The sequence below is a fragment of the Oncorhynchus nerka genome, linkage group LG22 (assembly GCF_034236695.1).
Source record: "Oncorhynchus nerka isolate Pitt River linkage group LG22, Oner_Uvic_2.0, whole genome shotgun sequence".
Classification (NCBI taxonomy): domain Eukaryota; kingdom Metazoa; phylum Chordata; class Actinopteri; order Salmoniformes; family Salmonidae; genus Oncorhynchus; species Oncorhynchus nerka.
In genome coordinates, this window is record NC_088417.1 from 43,706,581 (window position 1) to 43,730,860 (window position 24,280).

At 44.4% G+C, this 24,280-nt stretch overlaps 1 protein-coding gene across 1 annotated transcript in view; it reads left to right on the forward strand.

Moving 5' to 3' along the window:
- Positions 1 to 24,280, forward strand: part of LOC115105228 (ubiquitin domain-containing protein 2) — a 73,909-nt gene that overhangs the window by 19,056 nt on the left and 30,573 nt on the right. The window contains exon 2 of the mRNA XM_029626992.2: positions 21,629 to 21,865. Coding sequence (XP_029482852.1) covers positions 21,629 to 21,865 — 237 coding nt within the window. The remainder of the gene's footprint in view (positions 1 to 21,628; positions 21,866 to 24,280) is intronic.

Genomic DNA, 24,280 nt, shown 5'->3' on the forward strand with positions numbered 1-24,280 from the left:
AACCAGACAGAATGCTCTTGCCAGCATATTTGGGGTCCAAAATGTACGCTGTGGCGTGTATGGGCTTCAGGCAGAAATCTGCGCGATTTTGATGTATTTCAGAACAGCAGTTTCCTCTGCATGGAGCAACAGTGAAGTGTGCAGGGCAGTATGGATTTCTTATTTTACATTTGCAAGCAGAGTCTGAACATCAGACAGGATGGCATTGTCTCCCTCAATCCGTGCAATGGCTACTGCTATAGGTTTCAGGCTGCTTACCACTCTCTCCCAAAATACATCATCCAGGAGGATCCTCTTGATAGGGCTGTTGGCAGACTGTGCTCGGCAGACTGATATGGCCATTTCTTGGAGAGACTCCTTCCCCTCCAGGAGACTGTCACACATGATAATAACAACACTCCAACGGGTGTTGCTGGGCAACTTCAATGTGGCTTCTCACTTTGCTTGGTGAGGTAGATTGCTGCTGTAACTTGATGACCCTTCACATACCTAACCATTTCCTTGGCTCTCTTGTAGTGTGTATCCATTGTTTTCAGTGCCATGATGTCCGTGAGGAGCAAATGCAATGCATGAGCAGCACAGCCGATGGTTGTGATGTGAGGGTAGGACTCCTCAACTTAAGACCAAGCAGCCTTCATGTTCGCAGCATTGTCTGTCACCAGTGCAAATACCTTCTGTGATCCAAGGTCACTGACTGCCTTCAGCTCATCTGCAATGTAGAGACCGGTGTGTCTGTTGTCCCTCGTGTCTGCTCTTGTAGAATACTGGTTGAGGGGTGGAGATGATGTAGTTAATTATTCCTTGCCCACGAACGTTTGACCACCCATCCGGGATGATTTCAATAGTCTGCTTTCACATCATTTGCTTGACCTTCACTTGAACTCTGTTGAACTCTGCATCCAGCAAATGAGTAGATAAAGCATGTCTGGTTGGAGGGGTGTATGCTGGGCGAAGAACATTCAGAAATCTCTTCCAATACACATTGCCTATGAGCATCAGAGGTGAACCAGTTGCATACACAGCTCGAGTAAGACATTCATCATCATTTCTCTGGCTACATTGCTACATTGCTTCATTGAGTCAAAACTTCTGATTCCAGACTGATATCGATAAGGTGTCTGATTCATAATTTTCTCCTCGAATAGAAGTAGAGGGACTTTTGTCAGATGTTTCTTGTTGTGAGTGCTGAGGGAACTTTATGCACTTGGCCAGATGATTCTGCATCTTTGTTGCATTCTTCACACAGATTTGGAACATGATTTGCAAATGTACACATGCAGTGAAATGTCTCCACACATCAGATGGTGCCCGTGGCATTTTCCTGTAAAGATTAGGAACATTTCGTAAAAAACCCCAACTACAATTACATGTACAGATTATTAGTTAAGCAGTTATATTAAACAACTCCTTTGTAAGATAAATGTTTTCAAATGAAACGCGTATGGAAACGGGGGAATAAACACTCCGTAGTTAGTTTTAGCTTGCCTGAGCCTGCTAACTAGCAGAAATTGTTAAGTTAGAAATGATTTAAACACACTTTGCTGTAGGATACTATTTACTAGTTAACAAAAAAATCATGTATGTCATGTAAAAAATATTCACCCCACCCAGTATTGTAATCAAAACCAGAAATCATGTATAGTTGAAGTCGCAAGTTTCCATGCTTAGGTTGGAGTCATTTAACTCATTTTCAACCACTCCACACATTTCTTGTTAACAAACTATAGTTTTGGCAAGTCGGATAGGACATCTACTTTGCATGACACAAGTCATTTTTCCAACAATTGTTTACAGACAGATTATTTCACTTATAATTCACTGCATCACAATTCCATTGGGTTAGAAGTTTACATACACTATGTTGACTGTGCCTTTAAACAGCTTGGAAAATTCCAGAAAATATTATGGCTTTAGAAGCTTTTGATAGGCTAATTGACATCATTTGAGTCAATTGGAAGTGTACCAATGGAAGTATTTGAAGGCCTACCTTCAAACTCAATGCCTCTTTGCTTGACAGCATCATGTTGCCACCCCAAATTATGTGGATATATTGAAGCAACATCTCAAGACATCAAGACATCAGTCAGGAAGATAAAGCTTGGTCGCAAATGAGTCTCCCAAATGGACAATGACCCCAAGCATACTTCCAAGGTTGTGGCAAAATGGCTTAAGGACAACAAAGTCAAGGTATTGGAGTGACCATCACAACGCCGTGACCTCAATCCTATAGAAAATGTGTGGGCAGAACGGAAAAAGTGTGTGCGAGCAAGGAGGCCTACAAACCTGACTTCGTTACACCAGCTCTGTCAGGAGGAATGGGCCAAAATTGTGAAACCGAGTTTAAATGTATTTGGCTAAGGTGTATGTAAACTTCTTACTTCAACTGTAGTCCTTGGCTCAGACAGTGTAGTAGTGTGGGCTCAATAGCATCTCATTAGTGTGCAAGATCTTGAGAATCAGCTGTAGATGTGATGGAAGAATGCACATGGGTATGCAGAGGGTAGCAATTCCATTGACTTGGGGATAGTTTAACCAAAATATGCTACAAGACCTGAAATTGCCTTGTGTATCCCACAAAAAAGGTTCACTGTTATAAGCTAACTTTTTTTGATGAATTCATGCAAAATTCCACAAATTCCCGGCTTAACTACCCATGGAATTTACCAGAAAGTTTCACTACCCTTTGCAACCCTACTAACAGCACTTGTAAATGCAACCGTGGCTCTGATAAATTAGATTAATGTGCCCGCCCATCTTATTTCAGTTCCAGTACATTAGTCACTGAACAGGAAATACGCCTGTGATGCTAATCAGAGCATGGATTTTGTGTCTGCAGCTGGAGTGTAAACCTGGCCTCTGTTTCGAATGAGGAATCACTTATCTACTGTTTTCATCTTAAAGCCCCGGTAGGCAGGGAACACAGCAGGCAGGCTCTCTCACACAACAAAGGAACTAATATTGAATGAGGAACTGGAGCAAAAGGTAGTGGTAGTAGTCATGGTCTTAGTAGTTATTGTAGTGGTGGTGGTATTAGTTGTTATGATCGTGGTGGTAGTAGGGTCATTCCATGAAATGAGTCCCTTTTGCACCCATTTAATACATATAGTTTTGTTTTTTCTCCCCAATTTCAATCTTGTCTCATCTCCCCAACGGGCTCGGGAGAGGCGAAGGTGGAGTCATGTGTCCTCTGAAACATGACCCGCCTAGTCGCGCTCCTTATTAACACCAGCCAACTTAACCCGGAAGCCAGCCGCACCAATGTGTCGGAGGAAACAATATGTCAGCCGCAGCCACCCAGCCCGCCACAAGGAGTCGCTAGAGAGCGATGAGCCAAGTAAAGTCCCACCGGCCAAACCTTCCCCTAACCTGTACTATGCTGGGCTAATGAGTGTGCCGTCCTAAGGGATTCCTGGCCACGGCCAGTTGTGGCACAGCCCAGGAATTAACCAGGGTTTGTAGTAGTGCCTCTAGCATTGCCTTAGACCACTGCGCCACTCGGGAGGCCCTCATTTTTTATATTTCAATTAGAAATTGTGCACCAATATTTTAAAAGCCTGTTATATTAAAGTGATCTAATAATTAAGTGAACTAATAATATAGTCAGACCCTTTACTTAGTACTTGGCAGATCTGTATTTGGAGAGTTTCTCCCATTCTTCTCTGCAGATCTACTCAAGCTCTCTCAGGTTGGAAGGGGAGCGTCGCTGCACAGCTATTTTCAGGTCTCTCCAGAAATGTTTGTCCGGGGTCTGTCTGGATCATTCAAGGACATTTGTCACAAAGCCACTTCTGCATTGTCTGTGTTCAGGATCATTGTCCTGTTGGAGGGTGAATCTTCTCCCCGGTCTGAGGTCCTGAGTGCTCTGGAGCAGGGTTTCATCGAGGATCTCTCAGCACTTTGCTCTGGTTATCTTTCCCTCAATCCTGACTATTCTCCCAGTCCCTGCCATTGAAAAACGTCCCCACAGCATGATGCTGCCACCACCATGCTTCACATTAGGGATTCTTCACACCAGGCTTCTTCCAGATGTCATGGTTGGCAAAATCAAAAAAGGCCAAAGAGTTCAATCTTGTTTCTCATGGTCTGAGTGTTTAGGTGCCTTTTTGGCAAACTCCCAAGTGGGATTTCACTTTTTATTGATCAGTGGCTTCCGACTGGCCAATCTACCATAAAGGCCTGGTTTGTTGGAGTAGAGATGGTTGTCCTTCTGGAAGTTTCTTCTCTCCGCCTGCAACAGAGCCTGGACTCGAACCAGGATCTCTCGTGGTGCCTTAGACCACTGCCCCAATCAGGGGGTCTCTAGGGGACCTTCAACGCTGCAGACATTTTGGTAACCTTCCCCAGAACTGTGCCTTGACACAATCCTGTCTCGGCGCTCTACGCACAATTCCTTCGCCCCCATGGCTTGGTTTTTGCTCTGACATGCTCTGTCAACTGTGGGACTGTTGTGTGCCTTTCCAAATCATGTCCAATTTAATTTACCACAGGTGGACTCCAAATCAAGTTGTAGAAACGTCTCAAGGATGATCAATCAAAACCGGATGCAGCTGAGCTCAATTGAGTCTCATAGCAAAGGGTCTGAATACTTAAGTAAATAAGCTATTTCTGTTTTATTTTTCATACATTTTCAAAAATGTAAATCTATTTTCGCTTCGATATTATCGAGTAATTGTGTGTCGATTGAGGATTTTTAAGGCTGTAACGTAACAAAATGTGAAAAAAGATCAGGGGTATGAAAACCGATGTCTGTGTACTGGGGTATTTGGAAATAGCCACTGGATGGTTTTTCAATACCGTTTTAAACTACATATTTGAAGTTTTTAAATATTTTTATTTGTAACTACATTTTAAGTAAACGCCTGCAGTCAACTTGTGCAATACGTTAGGAGATACAGTAGATCACATTCTTCATTTCACCTTTCACATTATGAAGCTTACCATAGTTTGTAAGCAGCACACTGGGTGAAAGTGGGAGCAGGTCCATCTGTGTATTGACAGGGGTTGCATTTTATATTGAAAGCCAAGTGTTTATTTAATTTTTTTGCTTCAATAGGGTGAACAGGCACATAAAGAAAATGCATTAGCGCAACACATCCAGCAGAAAATAGCTTAATTGTCATCCGATGAAAACTGAAGTGCTACGCTATTTGGCCAGCAGCCACACAAGTAAATGAGTTTACAATGAAAAAGCAGTAATTTTTTGCAAAAACGATGCATGACCATCGTATTTTGAATGTTTATCATATAAATAATGTCGCCAGCTACGTTTCATAATCTTTTGCTTAAAGTGAATCTTGAATTTTACAGGAGAAAAGTAGGTTGGCTACGCTGAGGAAAAGTCCGAGCACTGTCTGCTGATAAATGCCCATTTGTGAATTCTCATCTGAGTGGAGAAGTTCAACTGAAGCACAAAATGAGTCTGATGCAGAGCAGAAATTACAATGAGAAGCATTTTAGATCTGCATTTACCAAACGCAGCAAGAGATTTCTTAGTATGTGTTTTTATATTTTTTTCTGCACAACCCCTAATTTTAACTTGCTAGTAAATGGTGCCAGAGGAGATGGGTGACGTTTTTACGGGCTCCTAACCAATTGTGCTATTGTGTGTTTTTTTTCCCCCACGTTATTTGTAACTTATATTGTACATAATGTTTCTGCCACTTTCTCTTACGACCGAAAAGAGCGCCTGGATATCAGGAAAGCGATGACTCACCTCGGTAAGACATGGGCTCTCGGTCTATTTGTAAATAACAGCTGCTGCAGAATTTAAAAAATATATATTTTTTTTTTATCTAGGCAAGTCAGTTAAGAACAAATTTGTATTTTACAATGACTGCCAAACTCTCCCCTAACCCTGACGACGCTGAGCCAATGACTGCCAAACTCTCCCCTAACCCTGACGACGCTGAGCCAATGACTGCCAAACTCTCCCCTAACCCTGACGACGCTGAGCCAATGACTGCCAAACTCTCCCCTAACCCTGACGACGCTGAGCCAATGACTGACAAACTCTCCCCTAACCCTGACGACGCTGAGCCAATGACTGACAAACTCTCCCCTAACCCTGACGACGCTGAGCCAATGACCGACAAACTCTCCCCTAACCCTGACGACGCTGAGCCAATGACTGCCAAACTCTCCCCTAACCCTGACGACGCTGAGCCAATGACTGCCAAACTCTCCCCTAACCCTGACGACGCTGAGCCAATTGTGCGCCACCCTATGGAAGTCTCAAGGTTTTGCTCGCGGTAGAGTATCTAATGATAAGCTGTAGACAACACTATTTGCCAAGAGTTTATCTATATTTTTCGTAGCTGTCTTTTTACCGCCACAAACCCGATGCTGGCACTAAGACCATACTCAACGAGCTGTAAAACGCCATAAGCAAACAAGACAATACTAATCCAGAGGCGGCACTCCTAGTGGCCGGAGACTTAAATCCATTTTACCTCATTTCTACCAGCATGTTAAATGTGCAACCAGAGGGGAAGAAAACTCAAGACCACCTATACTCCACACACAGATATGTGTACAAAGCTCGCCCTCCATTTGGCAAATCTGACCATAACTCTATCCTCCTGATTCCTGCTTACAAGCAAAAACTAAAGCAGGAAGTACCAGTGACTCGCTTAATACGGAAGTGGTCAGGTGACGCAGATGCTAAACTACAGGACTGTTTTTCTAGCACAGGCTGGAATATGTTCCGGGATTCTTCAGATGGCATTGAGGAGTTCACCATATCAGTCACTGGCTTCATCAATAAGTGCATCGATAACGTTGTCCCCACATTGACCGTACGTACAAGAATCGTACTACACCGACTCCGATGCTCGTCGGATGTGGCAGGGCTTGCAAGCTTTTACAAACTACAAATGGAAGCACAGCCGTGAGCTTCCCAGTGACACAAGCCTACCAGACGAGCTAAATAACTTCTATGCGCGCTTTGAGAAAAGATCGGTTTCCACCTAATTTTGTGGGCAGCATGCACACAGCCTGCCAGGTCTGGCTATGGTGGCCTCTCAATAGCAAGGCTATGCTCAGAGTCTGTACATAGTCAAAGCTTTGCTTAATTTTGTCAGGTGTTCTGCCACTGTGTACTCTCTGTTTAGGGCCAAATAGCATTATAGATTGCTCTGTTTTTTTGTTAATTATTTCTAGTATGTCAAGTAATTATATTTTAGTTTTCTCATGATTTGGTTGGGTCTAATTGTGTTGCTGTCCTCTCTCTCTCTGTCAATGTATAGACTAGTTGTTTCTGTGTCATCTAGGAGTAAGGGCAGAAAGGTGCATCGCCCATGGCTGAATTATTGATACACAGCATGTGGAGTGGCCTGACAATGTATGACCCGGTGTCTCTGTCACTCACTCACTCACTCACTCACTCACTCACTCACTCACTCACTCACTCACTCACTCACTCACTCACTCACTCACTCACTCACTCACTCACTCACTCACTCTCTCACTGGGAATGCTGCAAACTGTATTCAGACTGAGGGATACCCACCAACTCTCATATTAGCACAGCAAAGTGTGTGTGTGTGTGTGTGTGTGTTGTGTGTGTGTGTGTGCGCACACACTGTGCGTGCAGACGACTGTCTCCCAGCTCTAACCTCAGAGGCTGTGTGTTTTTGAGACCCTAAACCTATGGAGGCTGCTCTCTGATAATACCATAAGCTAAGTCCCCGTTAAACAACTCACATCAGCCTGCCTCTGTCTGTGGCTAGGTGCCCATGGTAACGGTTATGGAACACATGTCTGCTGTGCTGTGAGGGAGACTATGTGAGACGATGTGCTGTTGGTACATGTGGCTGGAAGCAGCAGCACCCAAGGAGAGCAGGTCTCTCTCTCTGTCTCTGTGTCAGGGCAGGGCTCTAGCTATTGTTTGTCAGTCCCAGAGCCGAGCTGTTGAATAATAGCAGACAGATGGTTTCCCCAGTATACCTTCCTCTCCCGACCTTCCCTCTATTTTCCACATGCTCTGGGGCGGGTCAGGCGCAGCAGCCCGCTGATGTAAGGTTGCCTAAGATCTTGGCTTGGATGGCAACCCTGTCTGTCTGTGGAACAGGCCTAAAACCAGCCGTTTTTAAGATGAAGTTCAATTTATTCATCAGTTGTACATAAGGTCCAACCAAAATGTTACTTCTGCTTTATCCCAACCCCTCTAAAAGACACACATACAGTACACATACAGGTAGGAGAGGTTGGAGCAGGGGGCTGCCACAACCCTCCGGTTGCCAGCTCACTTCCCATCATATTTTTCCGGTCAGACCCAAGATTGAACTGGCAACCCTCCTGTTTCTGGTTGGTCTCTCTAACCGGTAGGCTACCTGCCACCTTATTCACCCCCAGGGCTCTCACGCGTTCCATGTTTGACGAGGGCTCAGGCTCAGCCAGTGTGTGGGTCTGCTGATAGCACAGTGCTTAAGGGTGATCATGACTATTGGGATGGAGCTCTGTGTTTACAGTGTGCCTCCATGCATGAACATGTTGCAGGGGCTGAGCTGTGGGCTCTGACTGTTGACACACTGGCAGGTGAGCGCACGTGTGTGACCACGTGTGTGTGTGTGTGTGTGCGTCTCCCAGCTCTAACTTCAGACAAACAGGCAGAGCAGCGTGAGGGGGAGGGGAGGGATGGAATTATTTAAGTTCAGTCAGTCTCCAAAACCGGAGGGAGGGACAGAGTGTCTCTGTCTGTCTCTACCCTCTTTGTTCTCTCTCACACAGCTTTACATGAATGCAAACAGCCAGGCAGGAGTTGTGCAACACAGTAGCCCACTCACTTTATGTGCACCAGATGCCTACTTCAGCAACATGATTGTAAAGTTATTATGGATATAAATAGTCGTTTTTATAAACCATTAAATCGTGCTTTAGCTGACCTCAGTGGAATTTAAGCAACATTGTAAAACAGGCAAAGTTGTAAATAGGCTGCAATTGCTATACTGAATGTTTCCAGAATGTTATGATGTCCAATTGTTACTACAATTTTCTTGTCACTACCATTTGTCTTTCTCGATTTCTCTCGCTCTCTTTTTCTCTTTTTTTTTCTTTCTCTCCCTTTCTCAAATTCAAGTGTTAAAATTCATATAGCTTTATTGCCAAAGCAGTATAGTGGTACAGTATTTCAGTAAATACAGTACAATGCAATGAAGTTAATGAAATACAGTTCCTTTCAGTAGTAGTAATAATAGTACATATATAATCATGTATACAGGTACAACACTACTGCTGTTGTACTGTGTAGTCTTCTATTGACACATTCAATGAAGAAAAAAGAAAAGAATGGCTAACAAATAAATAAACTGTACATGGATGATGGTTACACTATGTATTACTTGTAAGTTATATAAAATGTAAATACTTCAGTGAATTAATGGTCAAGGGATGTCCCTCAGGCTATGGCAATCATATACAGTCGGGCAAAAAAAGTATTTAGTCAGCCACCAATTGTGCAAGTTCTCCCACTTAAAAAGATGAGAGGCCTGTAATTTCCATCATATGTACACTTCAACTATGACAGACAAAATGAGGGGGAAAAATCCAGAAAATCACATTGTAGGATTTTTAATGAATTTATTTGCAAATGATGGTGGAAAATAAGTATTTCTGGCTCTCACAGACCTGTAACTTCTTTAAGTGGCTCCTCTGTCCTCCAGTCGTTACCTGTATTAATGGCACCTGTTTGAACTTGTTATCAGTATAAAAGACACCTGTCCACAACCTCAAACAGTCACACTCCAAACTCCACTATGGCCAAGACCAAAGAGCTGTCAAAGGACACCAGAAACAAAATTGTAGACCTGCACCAGGCTGGGAAGACTGAATCTGCAATAGGTAAGCAGCTTGGTTTGAAGAAATCAACTGTGGGAGCAATTATTAGGAAATGGAAGACATACAAGACCACTGATAATCTCCCTCGATCTGGGGCTCCACGCAAGATTTCACCCCGTGGGGTCAAAATGATCACAAGAATGGTGAGCAAAATCCCAGAACCACACGGGGGGACCTAGTGAATGACCTGCAGAGAGCTGGGACCAAAGTAACAAAGCCTACCATCAGTAACACACTACGCCACCAGGGACTCAAATCCTGCAGTGCCAGACGTGTCCCCCTACTTAAGCCAGTACATGTCCAGGCCCGTCTGAAGTTTGCTAGAGAGCATTTGGATGATCCAGAAGAAGATTGGGAGAATGTCATATGGTCAGATGAAACCAAAATAGAACTTTTTGGTAAAAACTCAACTCGTTGTGTTTGGAGGACAAAGAATGCTGAGTTGCATCCAAAGAACACAATACCTACTGTGAAGCATGGGGGTGGAAACATCATGCTTTGGGGCTGTTTTTCTGCAAAGGGACGACTGATCCGTGTAAAGGAAAGAATGAATGGGGCCATGTATCGTGAGATTTTGAGTGAAAACCTCCTTCCATCAGCAAGGGCATTGAAGATGAAATGTGGCATTGAAGATGAAACGTGGCTGGGTCTTTCAGCATGACAATGATCCCAAACACACCGCCCGGGCAACGAAGTGGTGGCTTCGTAAGAAGCATTTCAAGGTGCTGGAGTGGCCTAGCCAGTCTCCAGATCTCAACCCCATAGAAAAACTTTGGAGGGAGTTGAAAGTCTGTGTTGCCCAGCAAAATACTTATTTTCCACCATAATTTGCAAATAAATTCATTAAAATTCCTACAATGTGATTTTCTGGATTTTTTTTCTTCTCATTTTGTCTGTCATAGTTGAAGTGTACCTATGATGAAAATAAAAAAAAACAGGCCTTTCTCATCTTCTTAAGTGGGAGAACTTGCACAATTGGTGGCTGACTAAATACTTTTTTGCCCCACCGTATTTCAGTGAAATATGGAACCGTTCGGTATTTTATCTAACGGGTGGCATCCCTAAGTCTAAATATTCTTGTTACGTTGCACAACCTTCAATGTTATGTCATAATTACGTAAAATTCTGGCTAATTACTTCGCATTGAACCAGTCAGCCCAAACTGTTGCATATACCCTGACTCTGCATGCAATGAGCGCAAGAGAAATGACACAATTTCACCTGGTTAATATTGCCTGCTAAACTGGATTAGTAGTTATAACTATTGATTATGATTGATTGTTTTTTATATGATAAGTTTAATGCTAGCTAGCGATTTTATCTTTGGCTTCTACTGCATTCGCGTAACAGGCAGGCTACTCGTGGAGTGCAATGGTTAGAGCGTTGGACTAGTTAACTGTACGGTTGCAAGATTGGAACCCCTGAGCTGACAAGGTCGTTCTGCCCCTGAACAAGGCAGTTAACCCACCGTTCCTAGGCCGTCATTGAAAATAAGAATGTGTTCTTAACTGACTTTCCTAGTTAAATAAATGTATAAAAATAAATAATAATAATAATCGGATATCGGCGCCCAAAAAATACAGATTTCCGATTGTTATGAAAACTTGAAATCTGTCCTAATTAATCGGCCATTCCGATTAATAGGTCGACCTCTAGTATGTTTAGCAGCATGAGTGAAGGAGGCTTTGTTGCGAAATAGGAAGCCGATTCTAGATTTAATTTTGGATTGGAGATGCTTAATGTCAGTCTGGAAGGAGAGTTTACAGTCTAACCAGACACCTAGGTATTTGTAGTTGTCCACATATTCTGTGGGCAGCGATCGGTCGAAGAGCATGCATTTAGTTTTACTAGCATTTAAGAGCAGTTGGAGGCCAGGGAAGGAGTGTTGTATGGTATTGAAGCTCGTCTGGAGGTTTGATAACACGGTGTCCAAAGAAGGGCCATAAGTATACAGAATGGTGTTGTCTGCGTAGAGGTGGATCAGATTATCACCAGCAGCAAGAGCAACATCATTGATGTATACAGAGAAGAATTGAACCACGTGGCTCCCCCCCCATAGAGACTGCCAGAGGTCCTGACAACAGGCCCTCCTATATGACACACTGAACTCTATCTGAGAAGTAGTTGGTGAACCAGGCGAGGCAGTCATTTGAGAAACCAAGGCCGTTGAGTCTGCCGATTTAAGAATGTGGTGATTGACAGAGTCGAAATCCTTGGCCAGGTCGATGAAGACTGCTGCACAGTACTGTCTTTTATCGATTGTGGTTATGATATCATTTAGGACCTTGAGCGTGGCTGACGTGCACCCATGACTAGCTCGGAAACCAGATTGCAAAGCGGAGAAGGTACGGTGGAATTCGAGTTGCTGCGGAGGGTGCAGAGCTGTTGGCCAGGGTAGGGGTTTTTGAAGGCCAAATAGCAATTGAGTTTATTCTGTGATTTTGTGTAATTTTCCCAATTTGTCAAATAGGTTTTTATTTCTGTAACAATGTGATTTGATTTCCCTGTGTATGAAAAATAGGTTTGTTTAGTGTTTTTAACAGCTGACATAGGGGACTCTTTTCAGGGTTCAGGTCTTGGGTTTCTAGTGCTTTGAATTGGAAGGATGTTTTGGGGCTTCATTTCAAATGGTGCCAAAATGTTAGTCCTTTTCTTTATATTTACAATTATAAAGGGAATCTTCCGAATTCCGCTCTGCATGCATTATCTGGTATTTTCTTTTTGATATTTGAGATTATTCTCCAGATGTCTGTATGTAGATTTTCTTTAGGGTTTTTCTCCCAATGCTTATAATCGTAATTAGCGGTTGAACCCCCAAACCTCGCTTCCATTATAGTGCAAAAGTTAAAATTACACTTGAATATTTTGCACCAAAATTGGATAGGATTATTGAGAATTTTTTTTATTTTATTGAGTACAATGCTTTGCGGGCTGTCTCAACTTCCGGGTTGGAGCGAGCGGTCGCATTCGCACTTCGGTCCGCAGGTAGTATAACTCTTCTTTACATTTCATTACATTTCATTATAGTACAACGGTTTGATTCGTCTAATCTTAGCAATTTCTTCTTAGCTAGCTACATAGCCGTCGTTGTATCAAAGATAATTGCGTAATTATCGTATTTCGTCGTCCTAACGTAGTCTAGCCAGCTAGCAAACGTCCACTGTCTACCGAATAGCAGCACTGTAAAAACTATTACACTCAACTGAACGACTTGATTAGTGTAGTGTTAGCTAGCTACATAGTTGTCTTTGCTGTCTTCGTATCCAAGATAATTGTGTAGTTTAGAGTGTGTAGTCTTAGAGTGATTATCTTAATTTACCGAGGTTAGCTAGCCAGCTATTTGTCGTCCTTAACGTAGGAGACACTGCTAGCTAGCCAACAGCTAGCCAACGTCTACCGAATAGAACTTCCTCACTCAACAACCCGGTCGCATTCCGCTTCGCTCCACAGGTAGTATCACATTTTCATTTCATTTCATTACAGTACAACGGTTTGATTTGTTTGATCGTAGCTAGCTACATAGCTAGCTACATAGCCGTCTTTGTATCAAAGATAATTGTGTAGTCTAGAGCGATTTTCTAGGTTAGCTAGCCAGATTTGTCGTTCTTTTAACGCAACGTAACGTAAATCAACACTGCTAGCTAGCCAGCTAGCCCCGAATAGCAGCACAGTAGAAACCATTACACTCAACGGAACGACTTGATTAGTGTAGTGTCAACAACGCAGACACTGCCAGCTAGCCTACATAGTCAACAACGCAGCCTCTGCCAGCTAGCCTACTTCAGCAGTACTGTATCATTTTAATCATTTTAGTCAATAAGATTCTTGCTACGTAAGCTTAACTTTCTGAACACTCGAGACGTGTAGTCCACTTGTCATTCCAATCTCCTTTGCATTAGCGTAGCCTCTTGTGTAGCCTGTCAACTATGTGTCTGTCTATCCCTGTTCTCTCCTCTCTGCACAGACCATACAAACGCTCCACACCGTGTGGCCGCGGCCACCCTAATCTGGTGGTCCCAGCGCGCACGACCCACGTGGAGTTCCAGGTCTCCGGTAGCCTCTGGAACTGCCGATCTGCGGCCAACAAGGCAGAGTTCATCTCAGCCTATGCCTCCCTCCAGTCCCTCGACTTCTTGGCACTGACGGAAACATGGATCACCACAGACAACACTGCTACTCCTACTGCTCTCTCTTCGTCTGCCCACGTGTTCTCGCACACCCGAGAGCTTCTGGTCAGCGGGGTGGTGGCACCGGGATCCTCATCTCTCCCAAGTGGTCATTCTCTCTTTCTCCCCTTACCCATCTGTCTATCGCCTCCTTTGAATTCCATGCTGTCACAGTTACCAGCCCTTTCAAGCTTAACATCCTTATCATTTATCGCCCTCCAGGTTCCCTCGGAGAGTTCATCAATGAGCTTGATGCCTTGATAAGCTCCTTTCCTGAGGACGGCTCACCTCTCACAGTTCTGGGCGACTTTAACCTCCCCACGTCTACCTTTGACTCATTCCTCTCTGCCTCCTTCTTTCCACTCCTCTCCTCTTTTGACCTCACCCTCTCACCTTCCCCCCCTACTCACAAGGCAGGCAATACGCTCGACCTCATCTTTACTAGATGCTGTTCTTCCACTAACCTCATTGCAACTCCCCTCCAAGTCTCCGACCACTACCTTGTATCCTTCTCCCTCTCGCTCTCATCCAACACTTCCCACACTGCCCCTACTCGGATGGTATCGCGCCGTCCCAACCTTCGGTCTCTCTCCCCCGTTACTCTCTCCTCTTCCATCCTATCATCTCTTCCCTCTGCTCAAACATTCTCCAACCTATCTCCTGATTCTGCCTCCTCAACCCTCCTCTCCTCCCTTTCTGCATCCTTTGACTCTCTATGTCCCCTATCCTCCAGGCCGGCTCGGTCCTCCCCTCCCGCTCCGTGGCTCGACGACTCATTGCGAGCTCACAGAACAGGGCTCCGGGCAGCCGAGCGGAAATGGAGGAAAACTCGCCTCCCTGCGGACCTGGCATCCTTTCACTCCCTCCTCTCTACATTTTCCTCTCCTGTCTCTGCTGCTAAAGCCACTTTCTACCACTCTAAATTCCAAGCATCTGCCTCTAACCCTAGGAAGCTCTTTGCCACCTTCTCCTCCCTCCTGAATCCTCCTCCCCCCTCCCCCTCCTCCCTCTCTGCAGATGACTTCGTCAACCATTTTGAAAAGAAGGTCGACGACATCCGATCCTCGTTTGCTAAGTCAAACGACACCGCTGGTTCTGCTCACACTGCCCTACCCTGTGCTCTGACCTCTTTCTCCCCTCTCTCTCCAGATGAAATCTCGCGTCTTGTGACGGCCGGCCGCCCAACAACCTGCCCGCTTGACCCTATCCCCTCCTCACTTCTCCAGACCATTTCCGGAGACCTTCTCCCTTACCTCACCTCGCTCATCAACTCATCCCTGACCGCTGGCTACGTCCCTTCCGTCTTCAAGAGATCGAGAGTTGCACCCCTTCTGAAAAAACCTACACTCGATCCCTCCGATGTCAACAACTACAGACCAGTATCCCTTCTTTCTTTTCTCTCCAAAACTCTTGAACGTGCCGTCCTTGGCCAGCTCTCCCGCTATCTCTCTCAGAATGACCTTCTTGATCCAAATCAGTCAGGTTTCAAGACTAGTCATTCAACTGAGACTGCTCTTCTCTGTATCACGGAGGCGCTCCGCACTGCTAAAGCTAACTCTCTCTCCTCTGCTCTCATCCTTCTAGACCTATCGGCTGCCTTCGATACTGTGAACCATCAGATCCTCCTCTCCACCCTCTCCGAGTTGGGCATCTCCGGCGCGGCCCACGCTTGGATTGCGTCCTACCTGACAGGTCGCTCCTACCAGGTGGCGTGGCGAGAATCTGTCTCCTCACCACGCGCTCTCACCACTGGCGTCCCCCAGGGCTCTGTTCTAGGCCCTCTCCTATTCTCGCTATACACCAAGTCACTTGGCTCTGTCATAACCTCACATGGTCTCTCCTATCATTGCTATGCAGACGACACACAATTAATCTTCTCCTTTCCCCCTTCTGATGACCAGGTGGCGAATCGCATCTCTGCATGTCTGGCAGACATATCAGCGTGGATGACGGATCACCACCTCAAGCTGAACCTCGGCAAGACGGAGCTGCTCTTCCTCCCGGGGAAGGACTGCCCGTTCCATGATCTCGCCATCACGGTTGACAACTCCACTGTGTCCTCCTCCCAGAGCCCTAAGAACCTTGGCGTGATCCTGGACAACACCCTGTCGTTCTCAACTAACATCAAGGCGGTGGCCCGTTCCTGTAGGTTCATGCTCTACAACATCCACAGAGTACGACCCTGCCTCACACAGGAAGCGGCGCAGGTCCTAATCCAGGCACTTGTCATCTCCCGTCTGGATTACTGCAACTCGCTGTTGGCTGGGCTCCCTGCCTGTGCCATTAAACCCCTACAACTCATCCAGAACGCCGCAGCCCGTCTGGTGTTCAACCTTCCCAAGTTCTCTCACGTCACCCCGCTCCTCCGCTCTCTCCACTGGCTTCCAGTTGAAGCTCGCATCCGCTACAAGACCATGGTGCTTGCCTACGGAGCTGTGAGGGGAACGGCACCTCAGTACCTCCAGGCTCTGATCAGGCCCTGCACCCAAACAAGGGCACTGCGTTCATCCACCTCTGGCCTGCTCGCCTCCCTACCACTGAGGAAGTACAGTTCCCGCTCAGCCCAGTCAAAACTGTTCGCTGCTCTGGCCCCCCAATGGTGGAACAAACTCCCTCACGACGCCAGGACAGCGGAGTCAATCACCACCTTCCGGAGACACCTGAAACCCCACCTCTTTAAGGAATACCTAGGATAGGATAAAGTAATCCTTCTCACCCCCCCTTAAAAGATTTAGATGCACTATTGTAAAGTGGCTGTTCCACTGGATGTCATAAGGTGAACGCACCAATCTGTAAGTCGCTCTGGATAAGAGCGTCTGCTAAATGACTTAAATGTAAAATGTTTCTTTTAGTGCATTCACTGCCAGACCAAATCCACCAGAGGCACAGATTTTTAGTCCAAGGTAGTTGGGCATGTTCAACCATGGTATTTCCTCATTTGAAGGAGTGTCTGCTGCTCTGAATCCTGGCCTTTTACTTTTTTTTACTTTTACTGTTTCCTGAATGTTGATATGTTGATTGCCCAGTTGATGCTGTATTCCCAAAGAGTGTTAAGTTGTTCCTGTAGACATTGCTCTATTGGTGACAGTAGGACGAGGTCATCTGCGTAGAGGGTGAGTCCAGGGGCTACAGATCATTCCAACAACACTGCTAGTTCATTGATGTAGACGTTGAACAACGTCGGACTTAAACTGCACCCTTGTTTCACCCTTCGCCCTTGTGCAACAAAAACTGTTATTTTATTGTTCAATACTACATGTGTTTGTTTAATACTATATGTGTTTGAGTAAATTGATTTTGATGTTGTATACTTTCCCCTTTTTGGAGAGTTTTGTAGTATAATCCAGAATGCCATATGGAATCAAAAGCATACTTAAAATCAACAAAACATGCAAATTATTTTCCTCTTCTTTTCTGATGAACATGCTTTGTGTGTGTGTGTGGTCTGTTCTGTGTTTGGGTAGAGCCTATAATTTTTTTGCTGAGAGCATTGTTGTGTAAGGAAGGTCTGTATTTGGTTATTGAGAATACAGAAGAACAGTTTCCCCATGTTACTAGTGACACATAGCATCTATAGTTATTAGGGTCTAGTTTGTCACCTTTTTTTTTATACATGTGGGTTACGAGCCCCTGGTTCCAAATATCAGGGAAGCAGCCACTCTCCAAAACCAGGTTGAATAGTTTTAATAAGGCATCCTGCAGCTCAGTAGTACTGTGTTGAAGCATTCCATTCCTGATGTTGTCAGGACCACATGCCTTTCCAGGCTTTGTATTTTCTTTGACAGTTCAGCCTGTGTAATTTGGTGTTCAATTTGGGTTCTTGATTTTTTAAAATTGTGTGTTCAAAGGAGCTGAGATTTTCTCGCATATTTTTGGGGTCGTCTGATTGTATTATTCCATAGAGACTTTCAAAAATAAATCTTCCAAATGTTGCCATTTTGAATGGCTAGGTCATTCCTCTGTTTTCCATTTAGACCATTTAATTCAGAACTGGTTTCCATCAATGGGGTCTTCATTCTCTTTCAGAGTTCTCAAAATACTCAGAACGTCTCTATCCTGTGGTTGGTGACGTATTCTATTTGATCAAGGTCTGTTTTTTTCCCTTTATGAGATTACATTCAGCATCAAATCATTTTTCTTTTTTGAGGTTTCCAATTAGAACAGTTTAAAAACAATTTTTTTTAATGTTGCTTAAATGTGGTTTTGTGGCTGCTTTATGATAATCTAATTACATTTATTTACAGCCAAAGTTATGTTGGAAGTTTGGGCTGAATATAGTTGAATGGAAATCATTGATACAGGTTGTAATTTCTATGCAGCACAATGCTGTGTTTTAAGTGTGTTGAACTGTCAGGGGCCCATATGTATGTTTTATTTGCATGAATCAGTGTACGGGGCACTGTTAGTGTGGTCTTTGGGTGGAGAAGTCTTTTCAAAAAGACTAGCAGTGGTCAGACAATAGTGTCAGTGGTCCGACAGTGGATGCCCTAACGGAGGAGGGGTCCAAGTCTGATATTGCTTAGTCAACAACACTGGTCCGAAAAGCTGAGCAGTAGCTGAACCTTCCCAAACAATCCCCTCTAATCATGCCATTAATAAAATACAGGACTAAGGCTCGACATACTGTAGATGCACCAACTCCTTTCCATTTTTGTTCACTACCTGGTCAGGGCTATTTCTATTACTAGGGATGGGTATGTAGAGGGATGTCCAAATATATGTCTATAACCCTCAGGGTCTACACATTCAAGTTCAGAACCGGTTTTAGTATTCAAATATCTACACAAAAGCACATTTCACTCAGCTTGAAAGGGGTTGTTCTCTCTTTGGACATGATCAGAGAAGCATACACTGCACCTATATAGAAATCATTGTCACTAAGGAATGTGCATTTGAGTTTTAACCAACATTTTCCCTTTTTTGATTTGGCTCAGCGAAAGGACCTGTTAATACCATAAGATCATTCCTCCCGAGACCCTGTTCGGTTTTATATTTTACTGGTGGAAGTAGAATTTCCCTATAGCCTGAAGGACATTGAGTATCTATACTGAACAAAAATATAAACTCAACATGCAACAATTTCAAAGATTTCACGGTGTTACAGTTTATATTCGGTCAATTGAGAAATTAATTAGACCCTAATCTATGGATTTCACAGATACCCCAAAAAAAAGTAGGGGCGTGGATCAGAAAACCAGTGAGTATCTGGTGAGCCCACCATTTGCCTCATGCAGTGCGACACATCTCATTCGCTTAGAGTTCATCAGGCTGTTGATTGTGGCCAGTGGAATGTTGTCCCACTCCTGATCAATGCCTGTGCGAAGATGCTGGATATTGGCTAAAACTAGAACACGCTGTTGCACACTTCGATCCAGAGCATCGCAAACATGCTCAAAGGGTGAGCACCACCATGGGGCACTCTGACGTGACGCCATACACGTGGTCTGCGATTGTGAGGCCGGTTTGACGTTGGAGGCGGCTTATGGTAGAGAGATTAACATTAAATTCACTGGCAACAGCGCTGGTAGACTTTATTGCAGTCAGCATGCCAATTGCACGCTCCCTCAACTTGAGATCTGTGGCATTGTGTTGTGACAACTGCACATTTTAGTGGCCTTTAATTGTCCCCGGCACAAGGTGCACCTGTGTAATGATCATGCTGTTAAATCAACTTCTTGATATACCACAACTGTCAGGTGGATGGAGAAATACTAACAGGGATGTGAACAAATTTGTGCAAAAACATTTGAGAGAAATAAGCTTTTTGTGCATATGGAACGTTTCTGGGATCTTTTATTTTATCTCATGAAACATGGGACCAACACTTTACATGTTGCGTTAAAATTTTTGTTCAGTGTATGACACCATGTTTCTAGAAGTGTTATTATGTCTTAACCTTTGGTGTTAAGAAACTGGAATTGTGGTCGTAGGTCTTAAGGTCGAGAAGTACAAGCCCAGGATATTCCAATAGTTAATGATCTCATTTCATATCCGTGTATATATAGCCATATATCACATGGTTAGAGTTAAAGTACAGATGAAGTTGGAAGTTTACATACACTTAGGTTGGAGTCATTAACTTGTTTTTCAACCACTCCACAAATGTTTTGTTAAACAAACTATAGTTTTGGCAAGTCGGTTAGGACATCTACTTTGTGCATGACACAATACATTTTCCCAACAATTGTTTACAGACATTTTCCTTTTATAATTCATTGTATCACAACTCCATTGGGTCAGAAGTTTACATACACCAAGTTGACTGAGCCTTTAAACGGCTTGGAAAATTCCAGAAAATGATGTCATTGCTTTAGAAGCTTCTGATAGGCTAATTGACATCATTGGAGTCAATTGGAGATGTACCTGTGGAGGTATTTTGCCTCTTTGCTTGACATCATGGGAAAATCAAAAGAAATCAGCCAAGACCTCAGAAAAAAATGATAGACAAGTCTGGTTCGTCCTTGGGAGCAATTTCCAAACGCCTGAAGGTACCACGTTCATCTGTACAAACAATAGTACGCAAGTCTAAACACCATGGGACCACGCAGCTGTCATACCACTCAGGAAGGAGACGCGTTCTGTATCCTAGAGATTAATGTACTTTGATGCGAAAAGTGCAAATCAATCCCAGAAGAGCAGCAAAGGACCTTGTGAAGATGCTGGAGGAAACGGGTACAAGTATCTATATCCACAGTAAAGAGTCCTATATCGACATAACCTGAAAGGCTGCTCAGCAAGAAAGAAGCCACTGCTCCAAAACCGCCATAAAATAGCCAGACTACGGTTTGCAACTGCACATGGGGACAAAGATCATACTTTTTGGAGAAATGTCCTCTGGTCTGATGAGGCAACAATTGTTATGTTTGGAGGAAAAAGGGGCTTGCAAGCTGAAGAACATCATCCCAACCGTGAAGCACCGGGGTGGCAGCATCATGTTGTGGGGGTGCTTTGCTGCCAGAGGGACTGGTGCACTTCACAAAGATGGCATCATGAGAAGGAAAAATGATGTGGATATATTGAAGCAACATCTCAATACATCAGTCAAAGTTCAAGCTTGGTCACAAATGGGTCTTCCAAATGGACAATGACCCCAAGCATACTTCCAAGGTTGTGGCAAAATAGCTTAAGGACAACAAAGTCAAGGTATTGGAGTGGCCATCACAGAGCCCTGACCTCAATCCTATAGAAACATTTCTGGGCAGAAGTGAAAAAGTGTGTGCAAGCAAAGAGGCCTACAAACCTGACTCAGTTACACCAGCTCTGTCAGGAGGAATGGGCCAAAATGTACCTAACTTATTGTGGGATGCTTGTGGAAGGCTACCCGAAACGTTTGACCCAAGTTAAACAATTTAAAGGCAATACACTCAATTAGTATTTGATAGCATGTAAACTTCTGACCCACTAGGAATGTGATGAAAGAAGGGTTGAAATAAATAATTTCACTTTCTTAAAAATAAAGTGGTGATCTTAACTGACCTAAGACGGGGAATTTTTACTAGGATTAAATGTCAGAAATGGTGAAATACTGAGTTTAAATGTATTTGGCTAAGGTGTATGTAAACTTCCGACTTCAACTGTACATAAGAAATGAATACACAAACAAATGTAGAACTCTCTTTCTTTCTCAGTGGCTCTTGGGCGTAACCAGGCCTTGAAGAGAGAGAAGCCCAAATGGAAGAGTGACTATCCAATGACGGACGGCCAGCTGCGCAGTAAGCGGGATGAGTTCTGGGACACTGCGCCCGCCTTCGAGGGCCGCAAGGAGATCTGGGACGCGCTCAGGGCCGCCGCCCAGGCCTTCGAGAGCAACGACCATGAACTGGCCCAGGCCATCATCGACGGGGCCAGCATAACATTGCCACACGGTACGACACACACCAAACATATCTACTCCTTTATCAGCTCTGTCTATCTGCCCCCTCTCTTTGTTAGCCTGTAACATAACACTGCCACACGATACGTCACACATTCCATAGACCCCTTCCCTCTTTCAACTGTTATAGCATAACACTGCCTCACGTTATGAAACACACACACCATCTCTCTACAGCAGACATGACCCATCTATCAGCTCTCGCCCTCTGTGTTCTACGTCTGTCATGATGATTCAACACACACACACACACACAGCCCTCTTTTTCTGCACACCATCTGTGTCATACTTTTCTGACTATTTTGAGGTAGTGTATACTGGCTACAGCTTCTCAAAATGGACAAACTGTACTATTGCTCCTTTTTTATCTCGTTTTTCAAGTGAAGGCCCTTTCAGGGAATATGTAAGCACACTTGTTCGGCTAGCTGAAGCATGCTGACGGCTTAACACACCTAGCTGATTCGTGGTGTCCATTTTGGAGAGAGAAATGCCGTGGGATCTTTTGTGACCACAGGACCTCGGTTTAACATCTCATCCTAAGGACTCTGCAGGGCAGGGTCCCTGTCACTCCCCTGGGGCATTGGACTCTCCTTAGAGCAGAGGAAAGAGTGTCCCCTACTGGTTCTCCAACCTTACTGTGTCTTCACGGGTGGTCTCTCGACCAGACCCAATCCTGTTTAACTTCAGAGGAAAGCTGGCTGGGTGGTATGCCGGTTGGCTTTCCTGAGTCTTTTTGAGGCCTTCCTTTCTCTTATCTCGTCACACCATTACGTTGTCTCTGTTTTGCTTCAGTCAGTTCTGTCATCCAATTTCTCTGCATGCGAGGCAGCAGGCCCCCGCTTCCATATACTTCCCTACCAGCTGAAGCTGTCAGTCCGTGGTCTGTGGAGAGGAATATTACATCATCTCTTTAATCCCTCCTCCCAGACACACAGACAGACAGACCAACACATCCATCCGCCCCCCTGCAGCCTTGCTGATTGTGAGGCCGGCTGTTGAACAGAACCAATTAGCTCTATGAAGATAGTCCAACTGTCCTGCTCTGAAGTTACACTGCCGCAAAGGGCCAGAGGCCGGCCGGCAGGCTGAGATACTGTAGAATAGATGGAATGAGCCATCAAGGTTGTCAGCCTTGTGTTTGCCCATATTAGCCTGCCCTCTGCTCTCCTTCTCTTTTGACTTCTGCTTTGAAGTCAGGTTCCCCACCCTCTACTCATCTTTTTTGGTCTCTCACCAAAAACACTGCTAAAAGGTTTGTGTGGTGCCTGCCTTGGCGCTGCTCTAGGAGTGGTTTGAATCTGAGCCATAGAGACAGCAGGGGAGAGTGGTTTGATCTGTACAGTGGCAGACAGGGTGAGCTCACCTTTAAAAGTCCATGCACCAACACAGAGCCCAGAGAGAAAGAGAAGGAGAGTGAGAAAGAGTGCCTGTATCTCAAGAATAAAGTTTTTAATTTTTATTGTCCGTTTGTGGGAACAGCATATGTGGGAACTCCTTCAAGACTATTGGAAAAGCATTCCAGTTGAAGTTGATTGAGCAAATGCCAAGAGTGTGCAAAGCTGTCAAGGCCAAGGGTGGCTTCTTTGAAGAATCCCAAATATAAAATATGGTTTGATTTGTTTAACACATTTGGTTACTACTGTACATGATCCCATATGTGTTATTTCATAGTTTTGATGTATTTCACTATTATTTTACAATGTAGAAAATAGTAAAAATAAAGAAAAACCCTGGAATGAGTAGGTGTGTCAACTTTTGACTGGCACTGTAAGTATTCAGACCCTTTGCTATGTGAATTGAAAATGAGCTCAGGTCCATCCTGTTTCCATTGATCATCCTTGTGATGTTTCTACAACTTGATTGGAGTCCACCTGTGGTAAATCAAATTGATTGGACATGATTTGGAAAGGCACACACCTGTCTATATAAGGTCCCACAGTTGACAGTGCATGTTAGAGCAAAAACAAAGACAGGATTGTCTTGAGGCACAGATCTGGGGAAGGGTACAACAAAAATTCTGCAGTAGTAAAGGGCCCCAAGAACACAGTGGCCATCATTCTTAAATGGAAGAAGTTTGGAACCACAAAGACTCTTCTTAGAGCTGTCCACCTGTCCAAACTGAGCAATCAGGGGAGAAGGGCTTTGGTCAGGGAGATGACCAAGAACCTGAAGGTCACACTAACATCTGTGGAGGTGGGAGAACCTTCCAGAAGGACAACCATCTCTGCAGCACTCCACCAATCAGGCCTTTATGGTAGAGTGGCCAGACATGCCAAGCGTCACGTCTGGAGGAAACCAGACTAGGAAACCTGGGTGACTAGTCAGGATCGAGGCAAAGTACAGAGAGATCCTTGATTTAAAAAACCTGCTCAAGACTTCAGACTGGGGCAAAGGTTCACCTTCCAAC